The sequence below is a fragment of the Myripristis murdjan genome, chromosome 21 (genome assembly GCF_902150065.1).
Source record: "Myripristis murdjan chromosome 21, fMyrMur1.1, whole genome shotgun sequence".
NCBI classification, from domain to species: Eukaryota; Metazoa; Chordata; class Actinopteri; order Holocentriformes; family Holocentridae; genus Myripristis; species Myripristis murdjan.
In genome coordinates this window covers 10,393,231-10,418,438 of record NC_044000.1, presented here as the reverse complement: position 1 = coordinate 10,418,438, position 25,208 = coordinate 10,393,231, and the positions used below count along the sequence as shown (strand labels likewise).

The 25,208-nt window shown below is 40.4% G+C and overlaps 1 protein-coding gene across 2 annotated transcripts in view; it reads left to right on the top strand.

The window, feature by feature from the left end:
- The window catches only part of col18a1a (collagen type XVIII alpha 1 chain a), an 87,715-nt gene extending 62,734 nt beyond the window's left edge, over nt 1–24,981 (top strand). For both annotated transcript variants that reach the window (XM_030081354.1, XM_030081353.1), the window contains 37 exons: nt 87–165; nt 2,501–2,631; nt 3,094–3,120; nt 3,959–4,165; nt 4,373–4,399; nt 4,518–4,580; nt 5,291–5,368; nt 5,464–5,514; nt 5,751–5,873; nt 6,025–6,087; nt 6,359–6,403; nt 7,277–7,408; nt 8,413–8,484; nt 8,882–8,908; nt 10,010–10,108; nt 11,663–11,698; nt 12,064–12,153; nt 12,542–12,574; nt 13,807–13,842; nt 14,437–14,496; nt 14,951–15,028; nt 15,282–15,317; nt 15,500–15,553; nt 15,712–15,783; nt 16,513–16,578; nt 17,545–17,575; nt 17,961–18,014; nt 18,139–18,173; nt 19,795–19,926; nt 20,207–20,366; nt 20,636–20,700; nt 21,059–21,187; nt 21,367–21,399; nt 21,513–21,863; nt 22,478–22,675; nt 22,977–23,092; nt 23,391–24,981. In XM_030081354.1, coding sequence (XP_029937214.1) covers nt 87–165; nt 2,501–2,631; nt 3,094–3,120; nt 3,959–4,165; nt 4,373–4,399; nt 4,518–4,580; nt 5,291–5,368; nt 5,464–5,514; nt 5,751–5,873; nt 6,025–6,087; nt 6,359–6,403; nt 7,277–7,408; nt 8,413–8,484; nt 8,882–8,908; nt 10,010–10,108; nt 11,663–11,698; nt 12,064–12,153; nt 12,542–12,574; nt 13,807–13,842; nt 14,437–14,496; nt 14,951–15,028; nt 15,282–15,317; nt 15,500–15,553; nt 15,712–15,783; nt 16,513–16,578; nt 17,545–17,575; nt 17,961–18,014; nt 18,139–18,173; nt 19,795–19,926; nt 20,207–20,366; nt 20,636–20,700; nt 21,059–21,187; nt 21,367–21,399; nt 21,513–21,863; nt 22,478–22,675; nt 22,977–23,092; nt 23,391–23,604 — 3,303 coding nt within the window. In that variant the 3' untranslated portion in view covers nt 23,605–24,981. The remainder of the gene's footprint in view (nt 1–86; nt 166–2,500; nt 2,632–3,093; nt 3,121–3,958; nt 4,166–4,372; nt 4,400–4,517; nt 4,581–5,290; nt 5,369–5,463; nt 5,515–5,750; nt 5,874–6,024; nt 6,088–6,358; nt 6,404–7,276; nt 7,409–8,412; nt 8,485–8,881; nt 8,909–10,009; nt 10,109–11,662; nt 11,699–12,063; nt 12,154–12,541; nt 12,575–13,806; nt 13,843–14,436; nt 14,497–14,950; nt 15,029–15,281; nt 15,318–15,499; nt 15,554–15,711; nt 15,784–16,512; nt 16,579–17,544; nt 17,576–17,960; nt 18,015–18,138; nt 18,174–19,794; nt 19,927–20,206; nt 20,367–20,635; nt 20,701–21,058; nt 21,188–21,366; nt 21,400–21,512; nt 21,864–22,477; nt 22,676–22,976; nt 23,093–23,390) is intronic.
- Nucleotides 24,982–25,208: the final 227 nt, after the last annotated feature.

Sequence of the window (25,208 nt, the reverse complement as noted above, 5' to 3'; positions counted from 1 at the left end):
ATAACGAGCTTCCAGTAAATGCCGCATGTTGTGCCTTTAAACCTTTTTTTCACATATTGCCTCTGTGTTTATTTTTCCTTCTGCAGACTACTCCTCCATCCTCCCGACCTATTCAGCAGCCACCAGTGACCACGAAACAAGAGCTGTCTGTAGAGAGAGGCTCAGGTGGGTATCAGGGTACAGGAAAACACTTTCTAACAAAACTGCATTTTGTGTGTTTTCATTTGTATTTTTTTTTTTTTTGTATTAAAAATCAGGGACAGGACTCTAATCAAACCTCACTGCTGCTACAAATATTATGTGGGAATCTAAATTTGAATGCTGTTAGTTGTTCCTTGACTTCTAAAAAGAGAAGTTGAGTGTATTGTTTTTGGTATATCTCTAATGCTACTTTGATAGAATGGAAAATTGTCATGTCTGCATGTGGAAACACACTGACACTACTCTGATGGATATATTGTAGTTGGGAGAGCACATACTGTTGCAGGGTTGATACTCCCTGAACAAAAATACTGAACTCCTGTAGTCAGTGCTTTTCGCATAAGATTTACAGACACAAGTCTCCATCTAGTGGCCAGCAGAAATAATGCCATCTGGGCATTGTAATTCCTTCATTAATGATGCATATTGAACAATCATGACAGGCACAGCTACCATCCAGGGAAATAAGAATTCATGAGAATAATTTAACAGATTCATCCCATTCTTACAGAGTGATTTAACTTATTAGTGTACAAGAAGGCATAATGGGTTTATCTATTTAATTTTGCTGTGTAATTTGTAAAAGGAACCCACTGATGGCGAATAAGTGTAGAGACATAATGTTAGCAGTTGTAACAGGGTTAACTTCTGTACATTAAAATGCAAAAGCCAGCATAGCTCAAAATGAGTTTTCATTTAATTTCTATTCCAAGACCTTTATTGTCACTTAATTGAATCAATCACTTTGTTGAATTAACAAAATAATCCCAAATATTTGGATCATTGTATTATTTTGTATTAAATTAAAATTGTTCAGAGGGTGCACAAAAATTTGCACATAACTGTATATGTGCACAAAATAAAGGGCCTGTAAATTACATTGCTGATTTTTCTGTACGTAGGTCGTCCATAATGTATTTGAGATGGTTAAGTGCTAATATGAGTATTTTTGGTTCAGAAAATGGGAACATTTTTAAAAAGCCATATTGCCAAGTTCCCTGTTTATTGTACAATGAGCCAGTAGCATCTCAAACACCAGTTTAAAACAAGGAGAACCTTAAAATTAAGCAATCTTTATCTAAAGTGTCGGGTTGACATAATGATAAATCTGTAGACTTTCTTAACACTGTCTTTTGCATTGTGTTCAGCCACTGACTCCCGGCAGGTCTCAGTGTCTGTGGAGTCCAGGCCTGGGCTTCCTGGGTCAGCAGGTGGGTCAAAGAGGGTTAATAAGAAAGAGGCACAGGAGCAAATCCTCTGAATTTTCTCTCCTTTGTTTCTGCTCTCTCTCCTGATGTTCTGCCTCCTCCATATGTGCACTCTCACACATGGATTTAAAAAGCATAAAGTAGTTACGAGATGCATGCATCTGTCTACCCTATGCTTTTGAATATATGTAAGGTGGTGGACAAGTCTGCTTGGACGGAGGATGTAGAATTGGCTGTAATTCAGGCTTTCAGGGCCGGCTTTTGGCATAGGTGATATAGGCAATTGCCTAGGGCGCCATCTGCTGGAGGGGCGCCGCTAGCGGCCAGAGGGGCACCGTCAGCGGGATTGTTGACCGGCGCGATAGACATGGAAGGGCGCAAGGGAGTAATTTTGTCTAGAGCGCCAACACAGGTAAAGCCGGCACTACAGGCTTTAATACCCTGAAAGAACCAACTTGTTCAGAGAGAGAGTCAAGGAGAGAAAATCAAATTATTCAGATGCACTCATACAGTTTTCTTGGTTTTTGGTTCTCTCTTTTGGTTAGTATAGGATGTCAGGCTGTCTGTGTGGCGTGGTTTTGGTGTTTGTTTTCTGTAAAAAGATGGGAAAATAATGTTTGGGTAATCTCTACAGAAAAAATAAAGCACAGGAATACAGATTATATTTCTCATTTGCGTAACTCTAATCAATTTTTTTAAGAAGTCTCTTGACAGTGGCCACTCTTGGATGGTTTTACTGAAGCATCAACACTGGGTTTCTTTTCATTCAAGCTCCATTGAAGGTGCATCTTGCTTGATGGGAAGAGTTTAAGGCCGAAGTGGAATCAGGAAATATTTCAGGATGGTGGTGCATGCAGGTGTGGGGCTGTGTATTCAATCATTGCTTCGACCTCGAAGCCTCCACACGGCCTATAAATTACAGCAGTGCACACTGGGATACTCCCTGCAACCAACAAAAAGTCCATTTCCTTCTTTTGGGAGCAGGAAATGTCCTGCATGTTGTTTGGGATCTGGGATGCAATCGTTAATCATTTTTGACCGGTCTTTTCATGAGGGTAATAATAACTCTGTCCTTTTTCATTGTTATCTAGGGCCAATGGGGGCTAAAGGAGAAAAGGGTGACCGAGGGGACAGAGGAGAGAAAGGAGATCGGGGTCCTATTGGGCCGAAGGGAGAATCAGGCTCTGGCTCCAGCTCACGCGGGGGAGCCCGTGGAGAGAAGGTGCTGCCTTTTTTGAGTTCTGCTTTGAAAGTCAAATGAATACACTAATTAGACTTGGAATACTTGGTATACAGTTTAAGAATTACTGTGTGTTGATAATGCCTGGCTGCTCTCCCCCTACTTTGCCTTTGTGAAGCCTGCCAGTGGGCAAGGAGCTTGTGAGTAAAGGCATGAACAAGGGCAAGTGGCAGGTGTGGTAGCTTAAATATCAGTGACATTAAGCCTTTCAGGGAATGTACTTGAAGTCCTGAATGGAGACAGGAGCCACAAGAGGGAGCTACAAGTTCTAATGTTTTGTACAAACAATCAGGAATTTCATTTCCACTGAGGTCATGAAAATGAAAATGTAAGGTGTTATGGTTATAACTGTGCTACAAATGTAAGCAAGTATATGCTATTGCATTGATAACAATTACATTTATTGTCAACACTGACAGTACTGTTCATTTATAATCTTTGCAGGGAGAGCCAGGAGAAAAAGGAGTGAAGGTATGTTTCACTTTTCTTTTTTGGATGACACTTACTAGACATCTAGATATGGCAGCACACTACTGAGGCATGCACACCATATTGGCAAAAGTATGCAGACACATGAACACCAAACCATGAAATAATAATAATGATAATTTCTCTACATTTTTGCTGGTGGAAAAGCTTCTCACAAGAATTGAGGCTGTTCTAGCAGCAATGGGCAGACCAGCGCCATATTTATGGCCATGGTTTTGAAATTAAATGATAAGAGTGTGTCCACATACTTGTGGCCATGTACTGTATCATACACAAGTTTTCAGTTCAAGTTTGACCCTCCATTTGAACTTTGTCCTCTGTGATTTACTTGCACATTTTTTGTTTCACCTGTTTCATCCATGGCTATGCCGCCCTGTACAAACAGACAAATGATCGAGGATAGATATGGGATGTTGGTGTTTCGTAACTAGAAACTATAGCAAAAACTTGACCACAAGTTTAACAAAAAAAAAAAAAAAAAAACTTTTCAGTGCTGTTTACCTTCTGACATCTTCATTGCAATATTTGAGCATAAGCATTTAACATTAAGAGTGAGAGAGTTAGGTAGACTAGGAGTTCTACTGTTATTTCATTTATTACCATGTCTCTAATTTTCTACAAATATCTTTTTTTGTGTTACTTTTAAGGAATCAGTCAAAGCTATCTTGACTCTAGGAAATACCATGTAAAGGGATGACAGGAAATTTTAATTTTGTTTTCAGTTTCCCATAATGACATGCTTTCATCCCGCATGAAAAGACACAGAGAGGAGCTTATGTAGAGCTGACCCCAATCAAAACTGATGGTCCTGTCTCTCCAGGGCAGCGCAGGGTTTGGCTACCCAGGAAAGAAGGGAGACACCGGCCCCCCAGGGCCCCCTGGCCCTCCTGGCCCTCCAGGTCCAACAGCTGAGCTGCTGGAGCACAGTGATGGCTCAGTGGTCCAGAGGGTAACTGGATCCCAAGGACCAGCTGGACCACCTGGCGCCCCAGGGCCTCAAGGACCACCAGGAGCTGACGGAGAGCCTGTTAGTAAACAACAGTGAAAATCACAAGTCCATTTTCACAGTCATCTTGTATTTTTTGAGTAACTCTTGCAGTCACTTAAAAAAATTCACTTAATATTCAGATTTTTGTTTGTAAATGGGGAGGAGGGATGGGTCATTCCATTTCTCTTCCAACTATATATTTGTACTATATTAATTTTCTATACTGCTTGGTTTGTGTCTCTGCAGGGTGATCCTGGTGAAGATGGAAGTGCAGTAAGTTTTATATAGGATATACTAAAAACAAAACAAAACCAAATAAACAAACAAAAAAACTTAGTTGCATGACATCCTATAGTACATTAATATTATTATTGTTATTTTTTTAACCTAGGGTGCTGTTGGACCACCAGGTTTCCCAGGAACACCAGGTGACCCTGGACCTAAAGGAGAGAAAGTAAGATGGACAATGGTTTGGAAATATAAAATAACATAAATAATAGATTGTAAATAAATAAATGTATAGGCACAAGTGGCAAGGGGTGATGTCCAAGCCTGATATGCTAATGGAATTGGACATTTTAAATATGAACTGGCTGATCTTTGCGAAAGTAGTTTAAGTCAGCTTTGATGTAGCGACTAAAGACTGGGAAGTAGAGATTTATCACTCAAACAGAATCTAGTTTTAAATGAAACGTGGTTCCTCTTCAGTACACACAATTTTTTTGTGTGCAGAAATAATATAGGAGATTTTTTTTAAAATCAAGTTTGATCAAATTCTTGATTAGTTATTTAATTGAATTCATTTGTGTATGGTACAGTGGACAGTAAGACATGTATTACCTCATTGGCCACAACTTAGGTTGGTTTTTAAAAAAATGTTTCACAGTGTTTCATGCACAGTGCCTGAAGATTCTTGTATCTACTTTGGTCGCACTTCTGTGTATTCTATGCATTATGTATTTTTAAAGTTTTGACTGTAATATCTATGGAAATGTTATTTTGCAATAAAACATGGCCAAATGAATCAATCACAATCATCAACAAACAAATACCAGCACTAAATTCCAGCACCGTTTGTTTCGACCCACTAATCAAAGAAGAGGGCAGTAATGATGAGTAAGCTTTGAATAACTGTCAAAATTTACTGTCCTAATTTTTGTACAGGGAGAGCATGGAGAGGGTCATCCTGGCCCCAGGGGACCCCCAGGTCCTCCTGGACCTCCAGGACCAGGATCCAGATCTGTGAGTGAATCTTCAGCCCCAGTCACATCATGATGCAAAATGTTCAGGGAGAGCTGTTTTGGATGACCGAAGTCAATTTCAAATCTGTTTTTCAGACTTTTGTGGACATGGAAGGCTCAGGGTTCCCTGACCTGGAATCTGTTCGGGTGAGAATACTTAAAAATTAAATGCTGTAGCAGATGTCATTACCTCAGTGTTTAAGATTGTCAACGCTGATGTTGAACAACAAAGTGGCTGATTGGCATTTGATGTATGATTTGGTATGATTACCTGTTTCTGCCTAGAACAGTTTAAGATTTCCAAAGACATCACTAATCAGTGCTGTCAGCAAATCATAGGCCAAAGGATCCTTTCAAAGATATTTGTTTTTGTTTTTCTATAGGGCATGCCTGGCTTACCTGGGCCACCAGGTCTTCCTGGTCCCCCTGGTCCTCCTGGACCCTCTACAGCAACGAGCTCTGGGGCATTTGGATCACCAGGAAGAGACGGAGCCCCCGGCCAACCTGTACGTGTCTGTTCATTTTGCTCTCAACATAATTAACTAACTAGCTCTTAAAATCCTCAGACATTGCAGGTAATGATGATAGCATTTGTGCAATCTAACCCAATCAAGATTAGCCTACTATTGCATTTTGAACCATTTTTTTTGCCTCCAGGGCTTGCCTGGTCCACCAGGTCCTGAGGGCCTCCCAGGAGCTCCTGGTCCCAAGGGAGAAAAGGTAAAAATAAGACCGAAATTTCTTTTGAAGATTGTTTCTTTCTTGAGGATTGATCTCATATAACTTACGGCATAATCACTAGTCACTGAAACATCTTGTAGAACATTTTAGCAACAATAAACCAGATTCAGATCCTAATGACTACTTAAGGACCTATATTGAGTTCATTTTGCTTTGCTGTAACGTTTGTCAGTGTTCATCATGGAATCCACATGGGATTCATCTCTTTTGTGTCTGTTAACACATTTTGTCCACCTCTTTTCCATGGTAGGGTGATTCGGGCGAGCTTGGTCTTCCAGGAGCTGTTGGAGAGAAGGTACAGATTTATGTCTTTATTTTTTCTTTATTTTTGAATTTTACTTTGAGCTTGCTGTAGTTGGACTATGTGTGTTGACGTCCACAACAGCACCAACTGCACATGATCCTTGTTGATGAGACCAACAGTGAGACAAGAATTGAATGTAATGCCGTGAAGGAAGTGCAATCAGACATGTAGTTTTGGGAGCCCGGTCACTGTCGAAGGTGTCACAAGTTTAACATTTGAGACGGTGCGTACTTAATTCTGTAACTGCACTGACACAGGCGCTCTTTCTAAACCCTTTGCCTTCCCTTTCATTTCTCCAGCAAAACTCCTACTTTTCCTTTCTCACCAATCTGCTCCCTCACTCTTCACCCTTCTCCTCCTACTCTCCTAAGCCTGCCCATCTTCAGGTAATTGGATTGTAGCACTTCAGCCGTCAAAGGGGATTTGTGTTTTATAACGTTATGCAAATATGTTTGTGATATATGTTTGTCAGCCACACAGCTAAATTTCTAATATGAGTGTTTCTTGTGGATTGGTGTGTAACAGTGGTGATGTTTAACAGTGAGCATGTTTATTGCATGCAGTTCCATTTCCCTCTGTGTCCCTTTTCTCAATCAAAACCTCCCTTTAGTATGATTGATGTACATTTGTAACATAACCTCTAGTTTTTTGGGGGGACTCGTTCTTGGCACTGAGTGAGATAGACAGAGAAAAGCAGCCAAACAGATACAGCCACATCCTGTCAGCCATTTAATCAGTCAATCAGTGATTCCATCCCTCCCTGGAAGGAGGCTGGGACTAGCCAGTAACTTCATGGGCAGTGAAAAGATGCACTTCATTGAAGACTGACATGAATATTTCTACAATTACTAACCCGTCCCACAGGGAGCTGCAGGAATGCCAGGCTTACCGGGCCCACCTGGAGAGTCTGGATTGGCTGGTCTGCCTGGACCAATGGGACCGATTGGACCACCCGGACCTCCTGGCCCTCCTGGACCAAGTTATCGTGTTGGATTTGTGAGTTTAATATCAACTGTCTTTGTAAATATATCATATAATAGAGTCAATAAAACTAAGAAGATCAGATATCGTGGTATTAATATATAAAGATTAACATATTCAGTCTGTAAGGGCCGGAAACAGTGACAGTTAGTCTGACATTCACCAAAGGTTTTACAATTATAATTCAGCCAGAGTTGGTCTTTTTTTAAATATTGGATAACAGCCACTCATTGGTCCACTGCCACTATGATGGAGGTTCCTCTCTAACCACAGCTACATAAAAACAGTCTGTTAAACCTTCGTTAAAATGCATTCTGTTGGCACATTTTATCCAGTAGCTGTTTGGTTATGTTTTTTTTTTTCCTAAATTAGTTCTTCATTTAATAATTTAAGAGTTTCTCTGCTACTGAAAGGATGTTGGGTCACCTTGTCCTAAAAAGCTATAACCCTAAAGGACTTTCACTGGTTTAAATGTTGGAGAGGATTTTGCACCCTGAGTGAAATAAAATTATGGGGGAAACACTTAGTATGAAAAAAAAAAAGAAATATATTGAAGCAATCAATTACACTGCAACCACTCCAACTGAGCAGTGGCAGTAGAAACAGTAGTAAGGCAACAGTAACACTGCAGGCAAATATCACATCACAATTTATGATCAAAAGACTTCAAAAAATATGCTTAAAAATATGTCTCAAATTCTGTATCTCTCAGTTTAATATCATTTTGTTCCATCCATAGTGCCACAGCTATGTAAGCCTGAGCCACACTCTGCCTTAGAATATGACATATACACACACAGAAAAGTGAAGTTGATGGTGTTAGTTTGTTTATATGTTTGGGCAGGGAGAAAATCTGGACTGAAAAGGGAAAAAAAAATACTGAAGAGATAAAAAAAAAATCCCAGGTGGCCTATGAAAACCTCTGGATGAAAGAAACAAGAAAAAAAAATCCCATTATACTGTAGGTTTGTCCATATTATGTGACTGCTTGACATAAAATCATTTGTGTTTGTTTGAAGGATGACATGGAGGGCTCGGGTGGAGCTTTCTCAAACGGACTTCCTGGTGTTAGAGGACCTGAAGGAAGACAGGTTAGTAATGCTTATTGAGCGACTAAAGACTGGGAAGTAGAGATTTATCACTCAAACAGAATCTAGTTTTAAATGAAACGTGGTTCCTCTTCAGTACACACAGTTTTTTTGTGTGCAGTTTCTGAACATCTGTGTTACAAGCCTTTGATCAAGCCTCTGATCACAGATCTGACTGATGGTTTTTATTATTTTGTTTTGTTTCTATTATTTTTTTCTTGGTTGCACATTTCTGCATACACAGTCATTTTGTATGCAGATTTTCACATGTAGCTGGGGTATTGTAATTGTCCATGATGTTGGTCAGCTTTTTTCAATTGTCCAAAATGTGTTCTACAATACAATAATACATTGTTGAGGATATAACGTGTGAATAACTGAGGCAATTTTGTGCTTTCAGGGTCCTGCTGGTGTGCCTGGATTGCCTGTAAGTACTTGTCATGATCTGCCATGAGTTGATCTGCTTACCCCCTGTTTTGTCCTGAATATAAGATGACCCTGATTATAAGAGAGCCCCTCTTTTCAACACCAGTATTTGTCAAAAAAAAAAAAAAAGAAGAGAAGAAAATAGTTTATTATTACAAAAATAAAAAAGTAAAGCATAAATAAAGAACGGTAGGCTGATTTACAGCATATTTTAGATCAGTCAAAACCAAACAACCAAACCATCGCAGTGCATCAAAAAGTGCATTCACCAGCAAACATATAGTCAAATTGTAGAATAGTATTGAACTTGAAACAAATCTCACTGATAGAAAAAAAAACAGCCTTGATTGTAATAAAACGGAGGACTGCTGCTGTACCTGTACATTCATGCATGTGACAAATAAACCTTGAATCTTGAATCTTGAATCTTGAACAAACTTGAAAACAAAAATAGAAATAAGCTGACTTCTTCAGGCTAACTCTTTTTGGCCACAGGCAACTTGGCAAATTGGCCCAACTTGGCTCTTCATCTTTTTTTTCCACCAGAGTGCTGTGCGTCACTGTGCTCACTCTCGCTATCGCCACCTGCTGTTTTGAATGCATGATGGCATATAACTGTATAGTCCTCGAATATAGGATGACCTCACTTTTTTGGATGTAATTTCCATACAATACAATGGAAGAGAAGCACACAAATGCAACTGGGAAAAAAAAACACTTGAGAAACAAAGATAAAAACAGTAAAACAAGACGTCAGCAGTTGAGGCTCTACTGGTTCGAGATATGGGGAAGGAATAAGGGTAATCAGCATGGTCTGATGAAGTTACAGTTGTTGCTGCCGTGTATTTAGTGCTGCTTACACATGCTACTAGCTGTGGACACTGAAAACAAGGACAAATGAATGCAGAAGTTCAAAAAGTACCTTCAAAGTATGTTACATTGAATCTTAGAATATTAATATTAATGAATCTTTGAATATTAGAATAATTTTCATTGTAACTTGTCGTGCAATGACAAATAAACTCATTCCATTCCATGTCAGATCATATCCACTTCATTTCGTTCTTTACTTTAAGTGACTTGAATGTATGGATTTGTGCAGGGTAAAGCTGGGTTGCCCGGCCTCCCAGGTCAGAAGGGCAGTGAGGGTCCTCAGGGAAGAGACGGGCGGCCGGGGTTGGACGGCTTCCCTGGGCCTCAGGTAAGAGCCCGACTTCCTCTCTCCATCTGGCACTCTGGCTTCCAGTGGTGGCTGCAACATTCCTTTCATTTCTAAACCACACACAGGTCAAATCATGGTTGCAAACAATCTTTAGTTCTTTTTATAATATTGCATTTACCATATTACAATTAAGATAAAGCAAGCTGCCAAACTCAGAGCCTTAACTGACTTTAAAATATTTCCTGATGACTGTCTTCCTGCAGCTCATTGTGTTTCCATCGTGTTCCAGGATGAGATATTGGAGGCTTAGGGGAAAAACATTGGAAAGTGAAAAATATGGCCATGAAATGTAGAGTAAGGGTGCAAAATTCCCCTGATAATTAGATTTCTTTTTTTTTTATTTTATTTTCCGCTGAGTTGTCAAATATTCATGAGTGAATGCGGCTACTGTCCTCTATGAGCCATCACAGGTGATGCATGGCAGCCTGTGACAAAAAGATCCTCTCCAGTACTTCATGGTTGTGAAAAAGCTTTTTTTTTTTTTTTTTGATGAAAATACAACCAAACTGCAGCTTGAATAGCAGCAGAAAATGTTGGCACCACTCTGCCAGCTGTACAGTAGATAAAAGTGCCGATGCCACAGTGTGTCAACAAAAAATATAACAACCAATACTGTAAAAATGCGTTTCCAGCACCAGGAAAGATGTTAAAGTTTTTGTGGTACAAATTATGTGTTTATTTGGTAGTATGCAATAAGAATACTGTATAACTGTTCATAGTTCAATAAAATTAGCCTAGAAGTAGACTGAAATAAATAACTAAACAAAACACCCACACGAAGAAAAGCTATTTTCCTATCCAATGAAACCTTCATGGACTAAAACACACAAGAAGTATTTGCAAATATTTGACTCCGATCTTTTCTTCAGGCAGTAACAGGGTTTATGACACTTCTTGTCTTACATCTAGTGGTTTAATACTTTTGGTTGCACCCACACAGGCAGTTGTTCTATAGGATAGTGATTTATTTGCAGTTGCGCAATGTATAGTTGATCACCCACAGTCGATTTTTTTGCCTCTCCTTACCTCCAGATTTCATGTTGAGCAGAACGTGGCTCAGTCCTACAATTCACTATGTATCAATTTTATGTGTATCTTGTGATGGTTGTGAACAGCACAGGGACTGTTCAGTGTGTGCTTTGCACTTGAGATAAGAAAAGAAATCCAAGGTATTCTTCATGAGTGAAATTTAAAATCCTTTAATCCATCAGCTTGTTCTGTGAGCTGGAGAGAAACAAGCATTGAAATGCTTTTATTGTCTTGTTCTCTTCCTCAATGAAGGCTTGGACTGGAACTTGTTGAAGTTTTTTAAGGTTATTTCCTGTTCGTAGAACGAGCCTATGGATTAAAAAGCCTTTTTGACTTAATTCATGAAGGATGTCTTTGATCCTGTTGTTCCAGTTTCCTTTCCAGATAGGAGGATGTGGTTTCCCTCGTCTTTGTTAGGACTTTATGGGGCTTTTCACTGGCAATATATGCACAAGTTTTACTTTTGTTCATGTATCTCCTCTTTCATTCTTCCTCATTTTACAGGGACCAAGGGGCGAGCAAGGTGACAAAGGAGAGAGGGTGAGTATTGTGTTAAACACTGAATAACTATTCTGCCATGTAGAATGTTTACCACAAAGCAATCACAGATGATAATCCAGTCGTCTACTGAAATAAGCAAGACAGACCACCTCTGTAGTTTCAACTCCTTCTATCCACTAAAAGTTATTTTTAACTGTTAGACCTTTAAAGTCTTCCACAAGTTAAAAACAAAAAAAATTTGTGAGCTAACCTCTTCCAAAGACGCTTCTGTTCGAAACTTTGACTTCAAATCTGTAAAACTGGACCAAACTTGTCCCGGACTGAACATGTGATTCATTTCCAGTGTTGGACATGTTGCTAAGGTGTCAGTCAATTATCTTTTTGTGTGTGTGCTGTGGTATTAGGGTGAGCCAGGCCGAGATGGAACTGGACTCACGGGACCACCAGGCCCACCTGGACCCCCAGGACAGATCATCTATCAACCATCTGGCAGTGTAAGTCCCACAAAGGCACGGATATGCAAATATGCAATATTTAGAGTTAGAGGAACAGTGATGTCAGCATTGCTGTTCGAAATCTGTCCCAACAAGGACTCATCAACTTCCTTTGCTTCACAAATAGAAACCAATGGATAAACCTACATTATATCTGAGTGCTACTGAAAGTGAGAGGGTTTGATCTGTGTTGTTGCTCATATGTTCATCTCTCAGAACTGGTATTGTTGGTGAAAATGCCATACATTTTTGTTTTCACTGCTGCAGTAATATTATTTTTAAATGACACCCTTCTTATTTCTTTTTATCCAGATTACCTCCCTTAACTTTACCCTTAACCCTAAACTATACACTTCAATAACTCTTACCTCTCTTTGTGTCCCCGCAGTACGATGGTGTTGTAGGAAATGTTGGACCTCAGGTATGTATTAATGCCTGCACGGTGACATTGACACTAAAATACTATGAGAGAACTTTGCAGATTGACTCAAGAGGATTACATTGTGTGATTAGGTTTGTCTAAATAGGACTGAAGATTGTATGGTCATATACATTATAGTATTCAAAAGTCCTGTATGTTCTTGCATGCTTTCTATAATGCTTACAGTGTTGATCATACGCCTCTAACTCTAAACTTTGCGAGGACTATCTACCCCAGGACAGACAAACGCCGCTAAACGATGATTTATAGTATGAGGGGAAATATGTAATTACCTTGTTGTAATTATGGAAGCTCTGTTACCGAAACACATCAGTCTTGGCTAGTTCATTTTAACCTGACACATTTAAATATAGTGTAACTTTATTGGAAAGCAGGAAGAGTGTTATTGGCATGCGACCTTTTGAGAACACAACCACAACCCTAGATCAACATCTGTTTCCATTCTTAGGTCATTAATGTCATCCTTGTAATTTTCAACATTGAATGAAGGCTGCATTTATGTTGCAGCCTACCTTTAAGAAATGAGTCAGACCTGCCCATCACAGTCGGTAGAAGTAGTGTTTTCATTTCCACCGTTGCGTGATGGTTGTTATTATGCTGTCGCTCAACAAATGTTTGCACCGTCAGTGGCTGAAAAAACCCCAAAGTGCATTGCTACTGTAGCTTAGTTTTTATAGATCGCAATACAATAAATCACACTTACAATCAAAACAACCCTTGAATGCATCCTAATCAATGCAATATTATTGTTGTTTACTCGATAGTTTGTGAGAGCAATATCCTTTGCTGTTGAACACCGGGTGTGAAGTCGGTCTTTCATTGGGAAATCCTCTGGCAGACAGGAGCTGGCACATTTTCGACTCCTTTCGGCAGCAGCAACAGTAGTTTGGAATAGAGGAGGAAATTGGCAGTTAGCACGAGCAGTGATAGGCACCGTGGCTGAACAGACAAAAGAACACCACCGGCAGAAACTCAAAATCCAAGATAAAAGATGTCACAGTCCTGAATAAACCATTTGATTGCCAAATAATTTCTAAAAAGCAAAAACACTACAGCACCAAAGATTGTAGGAAACAAGATTGTTACAGATTCCTGCCTTACAGGAAACTTGCATTGGTCTTTGGCCAGTTTAGAGGATATTGTGGGTAATCATCTTACAAGATAAAATATTATTTAAGCATTCATTAATGGTGGCTTTCTTTCCTGTACAGGGAGGACCTGGATTGCCTGGTCAAGCTGGATTCCCTGTAAGTCATTTCAAAATTGCTACATGTAACATTTTATCCAGTCTGCCTACTATTATGTCATCGTAGCCATTTGTCAATATTAATCCAGATTTTCACAAATTTGTCAAGTTTTGTTGTAAATCTACAACATCTCACTTAGCTAAAGCCTTGGAGGCAAGCCTTATAGGAGACCTCTGCACACTCGGATCAATGCAACATTAATTTCCCTCAACAACCACAATGCCTCCGGTTAGCTCAACAGTAAATCATGGCATGCCAGAGTCTTCTATAGCCAAACTCAGCAGCCGTTAAACACTCATCTGAACCACACTGACACCACACTGCACCTACTACCGCACACAGCCCACAGCCTCTCATCCCATAATTTCCATGCTCAGTGCCTGAAAAACAACAGGCTGGTGAGACAGCTGGCCCACTCAGCAGTTCAGAAACAGCATTGTACCAGAAACTGCAGATTAATGGGAGGTCCTACTGTGTTTGCTTGATTTTGATCTCGGGGAACCCAGGCTGTTCCTGTGCATCTAAATGGATGCCGTTCTCATCTGTTGTTATTTTAAAATGTTATTCTCATACATATTCCGTGTGTCCGCCTAGGGCCCTATTGGACCAAAGGGTGACAGAGGCGACCCAGGCCCACCAGGGTATGGACTGAAGGTAATTACAGCGTTCCTTGTCTTTCATTGCTTTTCACATTTTTATGAATACAAAATATTAAAATTTGACCTAACTGTTGAAGGCAGAGGATGATAAGTGAAGGCTTTTAACGTTCAAACCAACATGAGCAAGTGACTGTGATTACATATTCCATAAGAACATACTGTACAATATTTGTGGCTACAGTGCCATTTTTAATAATGTTTATGTAATGCTATTTATAGAGTGTACACAGTTCAGTTTACTGCATATAAAATCATGTTCTGCTATTGATGACTTTGCACGCACAATCAGAATTTCTATTCATCTGTTTATTTATCAGTTCATTCAGTCCTCTTTCATACGACAACAAGACAAAAAGATGAATGACATTTCTTGGTTGGTGCAGTTCATTGCATGTACATTTATTGAAATGTTAATTGTGTCTCTGTTGTCTTGTTGGTGCTGCGTTCAGGGGGAGAAGGGAGAGCCAGGCTTAATCATCGGACCTGATGGAAATCCTTTGCATATGGGAGGTCTTGTGGGTCAGAAGGTGAGTCTTGCTTCTTTTGATTTCTCTCTCCTTCACACATTCATATATGCACGCATGCACGTTTGTATTTGTCTTGTCAAATTGTTGTTGTCCTTGCTGTCTACATTTGTGCCTTTTGTGGGCTGCATTATGTTTGTCTAATTGTTTCCGTTGAGACTTATTTGCTTGCTTTCCATACTCTTCCTAAAGCCGGTGTGAAGTGTGTTGTGACATGAACAGCATTTAATGTAAGTTTGATTTGATTCGTGTGTAGGGAGACAGAGGACCTGCTGGACCGGTTGGACCTCCTGTAAGTATTAAAACATTATAGATATACAATATCACATACCATAAAGACAAAGGACATTTTAAATTAAAAAATGGTTTCAATTCACTTCCAGTCACAGATCAACAGTAAGACAGTGAAATGTATTTTTATAAAATGTTCTCCAGTGGGCTGATGTTGTGTTTTGTGTCATGATTCATGTGTAGGGCCAGTATGGGCCTCCTGGCTTGAAGGGTGAAATTGGAATGCCCGGAAGACCTGTGAGTACCCTTTTCCTGTCAGAGAGCTTCTGTCATCAAGTTTTAATATTCAAAGTCTGGACGGTTATAAAGTTACATCTGGCTCTGCTTGTCATGCTGCTCCCCGTACGTTTTCTTCCACATAAATTCTTGTGTTTATTCTGACTTTCTCCTTTCAGGGTCGTCCTGGTGTAAATGGATACAAGGGCGAGAGAGGAGAGCCAGGTACCGGTGCTGGCTACGGTTATCCTGTGAGTATTTGTTTTTGCCCCGGCAGGCTGACTTCACAAATAGACATTAAATGCACTGAATGTGATTGGCATCTAATGTTCAGTGCGTGACATTTACAGCTGCACTGGACCGGGCTGTTAGGTAAAAATCCACACGTCGTATAAGGCTAAATCTAATAGGGGTTGTAAAGAGAAAAGCATCCCATCCTCCCAAATAGAGATCCCATAATTTTTCTGCATGTGTCTAAACAAATGTGTGTAGTGTGGTCTCCTAGCAGCAAGGAAGCATTCAACCTGGGAGAAGCCAGTCTCACCAACATTTCATCATTTGCCAGCCTGATACATAGGACCTTGCATTGTAGTTAGTTACAATTACAAAGACCTTACATTACATGACTTCTGGGTATTGAAATTCAAACTGTTTTTAAACACTTAACCTCTTCCTGCCATTTGGACAACATGCAGTTTATTAGTTTAATCTGTCATCATTTGACAGATTAAAGAACATGCCTCAGGAGAGCTAATAAAAATAATACTACACTATGTCTAGTTAAGTTTTTACATAAGTACCAGTAATGACTTTATAAATGTAGCTGTCAAATTGTTCAAATGTTGGATATCTAGTTTTGGTATGAAGCTCCTTGGGTCTTGGAGGAATCTCATCAATCTTGCCACCATAATGAAATGAATATTAACTATTGTAGCCCACATCATACAGTAACAAAGAGGAAACAACTTTATTTTCAACAGGGACCTCCTGGCCCACCTGGACCACCCGGACCCCCTGGACCAGCCATTCCTCTGGATCGCTTCAACGTGAGTACACATGATCTAAAGTCTTTATTTCCATACAAGGGAATGACCAATGTCATTAGCAACATCAACTTTTCAACAATTCTACATGCCAGTTAAAAGAACAGTTCACCCAAAACACAAAGGGAGATATTTCCCAGTATACCTCAAGTGCAGTCTGTCTATTCAGATAGTTTCTGTGTGATTTGGTGAGGTTTCCACTCTGCTGTGATCTTCCTTTCACTGTCTCCTATTCATCATACTTATTGGATGGGAATTACACTCTAATAAGTTGCACTGTTCTGTGTCAGGAAATAGTTCCCAACTACACTGTTCACACCTGAGGGCTGTGGATTTTGGTATCCTGGTATCCTGGCTGTAGTTTTTGGAAAGAATCATTTCACCCTATAAAATTTTAATAGGAAGATGTGGCAGAAACTATCTGGATGGATAGACTGCACTAGGGGTTAGTGAGAAAAACTGTTTTTTGTGTTTTGGGGGAGCTGTTCCTTTCATGTGAATCCATCCAATGATCACTAGTAGTAGTAGTCATAATAGAAGATACTTAGCCCCCCCACCCTCCCTCCATCATGCTCGTGGAAATCCCCCATAGGCCATTAACCTAGCATAAGCACTGCAGCAATTGTAATACAAAACTCAGACATTCTTTGTGTCCTCTGCAGGCTAAAAACTAAAAACCAAAACATATTTGCATTTTGAAAACAGTGCCTCCTCATGTCAGCCGGAACAGTTAAAGGGCTTCAGCAATGTTTGTAATGTATCTGTGTATGAGCATGAAATGCTTTTCATGTGTTGTTTGTAGGGTGGGAAATTATTACCAGTTGTGGTTGTGGGTGGTTTATGAATGGTGTTATTTACTAGCCATCATGTGCTGTAGACAAAACATATCCCTTCCTCCCCAGGCTCTTAGTGCTGGTAATTGCCTCTCTTAGAATCTTTGTTTTTTTTTTTTTTCCTTTCTGTTTTTAGCGCTATGATGACACCTCAAGGAATTACCCAGGTATGCCCTCCTGACACACACACGGTTTGTTGTTTTAACGGCAGTACATAATATGCTGGGAGAGAAGTTCTGGAAGAGAGGGATTAAAACAGAGAAGATAAGTAAACCTCCTAGTCAAGAAAGAGAGATTTAAAAAGGGGTTTTAACTGTCTTGAGAGATAAACCATTCTATCTTAATTTCAGTTTGATCCAGCTATCGTAGTCTGAGCAGGACAGACTTTCTATTGTCATGAGATTAGACTGTCAACAACTTGATGAAGCACACAAGACAGTATGCAAACAGTTTGACTGTGCTAATGTCAGTTACATATTCATGGAATATACGGTGTCTAATTCTACTGTATGAAAAAAAAAAAAAACATATATTTTTTGTTTTTGTGTGTAGCGACTAAAGGGGAAAAAGGTGACCGTGGTGAGCCTGGACTTCCAGGAATACCCGGTAAATACTGACACCTCTCTAAAATATACACACATTGCCTTTAATACATATCCTCTTTTTTGTGCTTGTTTTGCATTGAATTTTTAGTACATCAATACTAAAACACCGGTTTGTTCTTCTGCAGGAACAGGCTACGGCTTTGATATTTATGCATTCAAGGTAAGAAATTTAGTGTGGACATGCATCAGAAATGTATCGCAATATTACATAAATAATTTTGTAGTTTGTTAAAAGATAATGGAACATACCTCATGAATTTTAGACTGCATGCTGTGCCAGATTGTCAATTTGGTTTGTTTGTCACTGTGACTGCTGAATAGTTCATTGACTTTAAAGCCTTACTCAAGTTCTTCGTGTAAAAGACCACTTTTCCAATTCTGATGTGATTTGGAGGGATGAGTGATATTGGCACTATGTTCTGGGATTTTAAAACATTAATTTATGGCTAAATGAGGCCAGCATGACAAATAAATAGATAAATAAATACAAAATCTGATCAAATATAAATAAAAAAATAAAAAATCTCAAACATGACATTTTGCTATGATTTAAGGTCAAAATGTCTAATTTTGACTGACTGACTGACCTAGAACTTCGTACACATGACGAGTTATCTTTGCAAGTTACACTAATTGGCCTAATAGGGTTACTATAATTCATTGTCAGTTTTCTTACTCACACAATTTATGTCAGACATCACTCATCCAATTTTCATGAAATTTTGAGGGATTAATCACTTTAGCAGTTACACCCAATGGCCTCAAACGCTGAAAGGCCATAACCGCTACATAAGTGTAAAGAAGATGGGCTCTAGTTTCGCAGACCAGGCGAGGCGGGGGCGTAGCGCAGATGCGCTTCGCCAACTGGGTGTGGCCAGGCGGATTTTCCAAGTTTGGCACGCCGTTCTCGGTGGCGCAAGTACTCCGCCATCCCTCCTACCGGCGGAGGGGAGGAGAGAAGGCATGGAGTGGGTTTGACACAGCCGATTCACATGTAACCAATCAAATGAGCCCCTGTCCTTGCCTTTAAAATGCGCTGCGTGAAGGCGTAATGAAAGTTTACACAGCTGACAAGGAGGTCTATTGCCGCGGGCGGAGCGGAGCTCAGGAGACAGGCGCGGAGCGGAGACCGGCGAGCAGTGCGGACACGTCACCAAAACCTCACAGGCAGGCTTCCGGGATGTTAGACACATGAACGATGCAATAAATACCGAAAAAAACACTATTCAATACTACGATCACAATCAGCACATACATATATCTCCATATCAACTGTCCCGTCACAGCTGATGTCAGATCAAAGAAAATTGGCACCGTTTGTGCTGATCGTGAGGTTTTGGTGATGTGCGCCAGCCAGCCAAACTTCCACTGCGCCAGCTCCGCTCCGCCTTGCGCTGAAAGTAGACGTGGTTTCAGACGGCGAGCTTTTGGCGCACCTCGGCGAAGCCTTTTAGCACGAAACTGTCACTACGCCAAGCTGAATCTGTCGGCACCTCCCCCCGCTGCGCCGCCACTCCCATCTCGGCGAACCTCCGCCTGCGAAACTTGGACACTGTCCGCCTCTCCCGCTTCGCCGGTCGAAACTAGCTCTGCGCGGGGTTCGCCTCACTGCGCCACCCCGCGCTGCGCCGGGAAACTAGAGCCCGATATGTTGTTACTGATTAGCCCAAAGAGTGCCTGCATCATTTGTGGGGGATGACATGTTTACTTTATTGTTAAGATAGACACACTAGAGATGGATAATGCATTGTAATGCTGAAAAACCTGCCTGCTATCAACAGAATGAACTGAAGGGAGAGCGTGGAGATCCAGGATTGAAGGGAGAGAAGGGAGAGCCAGGCGGTGGATATTATGATCCTCGTTTTGGAGGAGTACAAGGCCCACCAGGGCCTCCTGGCAGCCCAGGTCTTATGGTGAGTTCAAGACAGAAAACAGACATAAATGCCATCGCTAGTTTGTCAGGTGTCCCACAATATCTGTTAATGTCTGTACAGCAGCTTTAAGGTGAGCAAACCTCACCTTCAACACATCAACAGACTTACATAAATATTTATCTTGGTCAAGGTTGTTTACTTTACCTCAATTTAACTAAATAAATAAATAAATAAATAAATAAAAAATCAGTAGGATCTTTAGCTTTCTGTTAGTTGTCACAATTAAAATAACACATTAATGCTCCTCTTTTTATGTTAGGGTCCAAAGGGTGACTCCATTCAAGGCCCCCCTGGACCTCAGGGACCACCAGGGGCTCCAGGAATTGGTTATGATGGGCGTGCAGGGCCACCGGGGCCACCTGGACCTCCTGGACCCCCCGGGTCTCCCTCCCTACCTGGAGCATACAGACCCAATCACCGTAAGTAGACATTATTTCTTAGATAATTTTCTGGATATTCCCAAATCAAACACTGCTTTGGCCTACCTTCTAGAGGCTTTAAAAACATCAAAGCCACTTAACAACTACAGTGGAAGCACCCTTCAACTAGGAAACTCCAGTGGAGCTGGACCCTAACCCTAACCCAGTGTGAAGGTGTGAATGGAAAGGAGGGTTGCTCGAGAATTTCCATGCATGCACAGTAACCTCTCCATGGCTGAATAAATTGCCTTCTCTCTTCTCTTTTAAAGCCGTCAGTGTCCCTGGACCTCCAGGTCCGCCTGGCCCCCCTGGAACACCTGGTCACTCCTCTGGGGTAAGTGTCATCATTGCATTGAAGCATCATCATCGACTTTCAAATATCGCTTTGTATCCGACAGACATTGCAAGGTATTAAAAATATTTAAACTCTACAGCTCGAATTGTTAACAGATATTTACTGCATGGCTTTTACCAGCTGTTAGTTCTTCGTTTAGTTGTATTATACATTTTCCTGCTGACATATCTACGGCTGGCCTGAGCTATTCCAAATGTCAGCGTAGTTTCTCAGTCGGCTAGGGCTTGTTTGGGACTAGGGGCTTTGGGGCTAGGACCAATTTGATATTTGGAAGACATTCTTTTCTTTGAAACAATCTCATTAACAAAATATTATTGTGTGCATTTGTTTTCACCAGGTTACCGTTCTGAGGTCGTATGAGACTATGATTGCTACTGCCAGACGGCAAACCGAGGGCAGCCTTATCTACATCATCGACAAAGCAGACCTCTATCTGAGAGTCCGTGATGGACTCCGACAAGTCATGGTACAGTCATACAGTTTTGTCATCCATGAAATTCCCATGGTATCTTTGGTTTTACAGAGCTTGAATTAGGAATGTACATGTGGTTATGTTTCATAGTCTTTATAACAATATAGTTCCATTCAAGTGTTTCATTCATTGTAATTTATCAATATTAACTACATGTGTCTTTCCTCACACAGCTTGGAGAATACAGTCCCTTCTACAGAGAGCTGGTAGGTTTGAATGCATGGAAGAAGTAACTTACATAAATGTATTGTGGCACCATTTATGAAAAGAAGGCAGTCTTGTTTTGTAATTTCTGAATCTGGTTGTTCTTCACATGAAGGACAACGAGGTGGCGGAGGTTCAGCCTCCTCCTGTTATTCTTTACCCTCAGTCCCAGGACCAGTCCCACAACAACGGAGCTGGCCACTACTCCCAAAGTAATCCTGCCACACGACCCATTGAGCCTCCACCACAGCGACCCATAGAGCCCCCGAGAAGGGAGCCATCCAATCCAGACCCAAGATACCCTCCACGTTACGACCCCAGATTCCCAGTCCCAAGGTATTCTGGTCACACAGATGGAAGGCTAAACCCTGCACAGCCTGAGAACAGATACCCTGTCACTCCCCAACGGCGACCCAACCCACCCGTGCCTCAGCCTGCTGGGCATGTGCACACATCAGGACCTGGAGTAAGTGTCTTGGAATATTTTTCTTGTTATCATTGCCACCATTCATATTTTTACTTGAACCAAATGTTTACATAGTTTCCCATATAGCCCTTTATGAATGTAGGGACTTAGCCAGGCTTGTTGCACCATGAAATGTCTTCTACAGGTACCAAGGCCACAATATGGTTTCAGAAAAAGTTGTGTGGGCTGTGATACTAAAAACATTTGGAGGAGCTAACAGTGCTGTTACTGTTGATAGGCAGGTGACAAGTCTTCCATAAACATGCTCTATCATTAGAGTGTACAACACATCACAGCTATTAAACCCAGCCAGTGCCAAACTGCAAAAACAAATCAATAGAAATTGCAAATTGGACAAACAAGGGATGTATGCCATTATCATTAGGTAGTAAAACTGCTGTGTTTTTTGTGAAGAATGTTATATCTGTTACGGTTGGTTCTTCATACAGCAGAAATGCCCCTGGTTATGAAAAGTTCTGGGTTACTGTTGTCAGTTGAAAAGTGCTCAAAATAAAATGTTACAAAAGTAATTAAACCAAACTAAACCTGCTCTATGAGTGAGAAGGTCAAAGAAATTATGTTTTTGTAATGTAAAACTGTGTCTTCTTAACCAGCTGCATCTCATCGCCCTGAACGCACCTCAAACGGGTAACATGCGAGGAATTCGAGGGGCGGACTTCCTGTGCTTCCAGCAGGCCCGGGCTGTGGGCCTGAAGGGAACCTTCAGAGCTTTCCTGTCCTCCAAGCTTCAAGACCTCTACAGCATAGTCCGCAAGTCGGACAGGGACAACCTCCCCATCGTGAACCTCAAGGTGAGTTACTGCTGCAGGGCAAAGGTGCAGTGTTAGTAAATCCTACCTCTGGCACCAGTTTTATTTAAAACCTTTGCAGTCATTGGAAAAGTCTGAATATTTTTTTTTTTTAATATTTTTTTTTTTTATTATTATTCTTTGAGTCTTTGATTCTTTGATCCATGTAGGATTCTATTATTCTATGTTCATGGTTGTGGTTTATATATTATTATTTTTGTCAGAACTGCTTTTCTTACTCTGATATGAGAGGGATATTTTATGGGAAAAATGGAACTTTTCTTATTATTTTCTTTCCATGCAGGACCAAGTGTTGTTCAGCAGTTGGGAGTCTGTCTTCAGTGACAACGGGGGCAAAATGAGAGACAACACACCAATCTATTCCTTTGATGGAAGAGATATCCTCAGGGACAGCGCATGGTGAGTTGTTGATTCTGTACAACTTTGTTTGCCCAGAAATCACACATTTATACAGCCTAAACATTCAGCTGTCAGCATATTAGTAGCTTTCGTTTAGTTGATAGGCAATCTCATGGTTACAGTGAGTTTGTCTGTGTGTGTTTTCAACAATGTCTTTGTAATAGTTCAAGAAGGAGCAAAGATTGAAATTATAAAAAGAATCCATGACCTTGACCTAGTAGGGGCTCAGGCATCACTGGGCCCTTGAGGTAGCTGAAGTGCTCTGACTGCTTTGTTGGTTTGTTTAATTTTTCTCCAGGCCAGAGAAAATTGTTTGGCACGGTTCAAGCATCAAGGGCCACCGGCAGACAGACAACTACTGCGAGACATGGCGGGCGGGTGACCGCGCTGTAACCGGCCTGGCATCATCACTGCAGACTGGCCAGCTCTTACAGCAAACCTCCAGTAGCTGCTCCAGCTCCTATATAGTCCTGTGCATCGAGAACAGCTACATCACACACTCCAAAAAATAAATCCCGTCCATTTTATTGTTGTCGTGTTTTTTTTTGTGTGTTTGTTTTTCTTAGGGGAGGGAGGGGGGTTGGTCCTTGTGAAACACAATTGTCCAAGGCAGACATGTGTTTTTATTCCCTGATAATACGCCCTGTCGAAGCATGGCGTCCAATGAACTGGCCCTGTGGCTCTTTGCCTGACAGAGACGCTGTGCATTGTCTGCTCCTCCCTTCTGTAAATGCCAAAGAGACGGGTCGAACAGAAGGGTGTTAGTCCCTTGTCTTGGGGGCACTGGCACATATTTTCTCCAAGGGTTGGAAAACGAGGGGAGAAGCTAAATGCATTTTCAAATTGTATCCATTTTTTAAAAAAATTCTGTATATTATATTTTTGTTTGTGTTATTTTTTTGTTTTTCTTTGATGTTATCAATGTTATTACTTCTTGAACTGTTTTCAGAATTGTTATATCTGTTTTTTTTTTTTTTTTTTTTTTTTTTTTTTTTTTTTTTTAATTTTAGGTATTGATGATTAATGTGTAATGTTCCACATTTGTTTCAGTTTCATATAAAAATTGTGGGTTACTATGGGGTACAACAAACTTTAAAGACTATTTTAAATTTAAAGAAAATAATAGATATTTATTTTTAAATGAAGTTATGTAAGGACATAGGATTTGATTTGGAAAACGTAAAAATGACAAAATGCCCTCCTCTACAGTATATAGTATGCAGCACGTAATGTTATAGACCTTTCAAAAGAGATTATGATCGGAAACTGTGCCTGATTCCACTTCCTGGAAGGATTGTTTTACAAACTAAGTGAATATAACTCTGTAATAATGAACCATTGTACTGTATGTATTATTCTACAAATATATAAATGTGACAAGGGCTATATTTTCCCTCAAGTGCTTTAAGGCACGGTGCATGCCTTCATACGTTTTTAATTCACACCAAGTTTAAATGGGCTTTTTGGACACGTCGTCTGCTTCACCAAACAATCCCACATCCCAGAGGCAGGTACAAGACTGCTTGTGGCTGAAATTGATGCTTGTGGGTATGATTGACATGTGCATTTTCCCTTTTTCAAGAAATGTGATCATTTTATGGAAAAAAAAAAAAAAAAATCAGTGGGTAAGCTGAAAATGGTCAGTTTGGTTGTAATCTCTGGTGGAGTGACTGCCGATGGCTGTGTTGGGCTGGGGGAAATCAGATGTATGTTATGGAGACAGTTTTACAGTAGCCTCATGTTGAATCTCAGAGACTAACTTGGCTGTAGTGCTACTGATGTCTTAACTGAACCTGTGGATATCTTTTTTTATATAACAAAATGTGCTGTACCATTTCTGCCAGGCACTGAATAAATTTTTTTTCATCCACAACATTGATGAGATATATATCAGACTAATTTTGGCATTGATTTTATTTTATTTTTAAAGAAACATGTCACATTGCATAATATATTTCACTGTTTGCCGTTTACCTAGTTAGTTCATTTTATTTTATTTCCATTTTAGTTTAGTCAGTTTAGCTGGTTCTACTTTGGAGCCAGTCCCGTGAGGACCTCTAACAGCAGTGTCACCTTGGCTCTCTTCGCTCGCAGCAGCCCTGTCCACCTTAGCAGT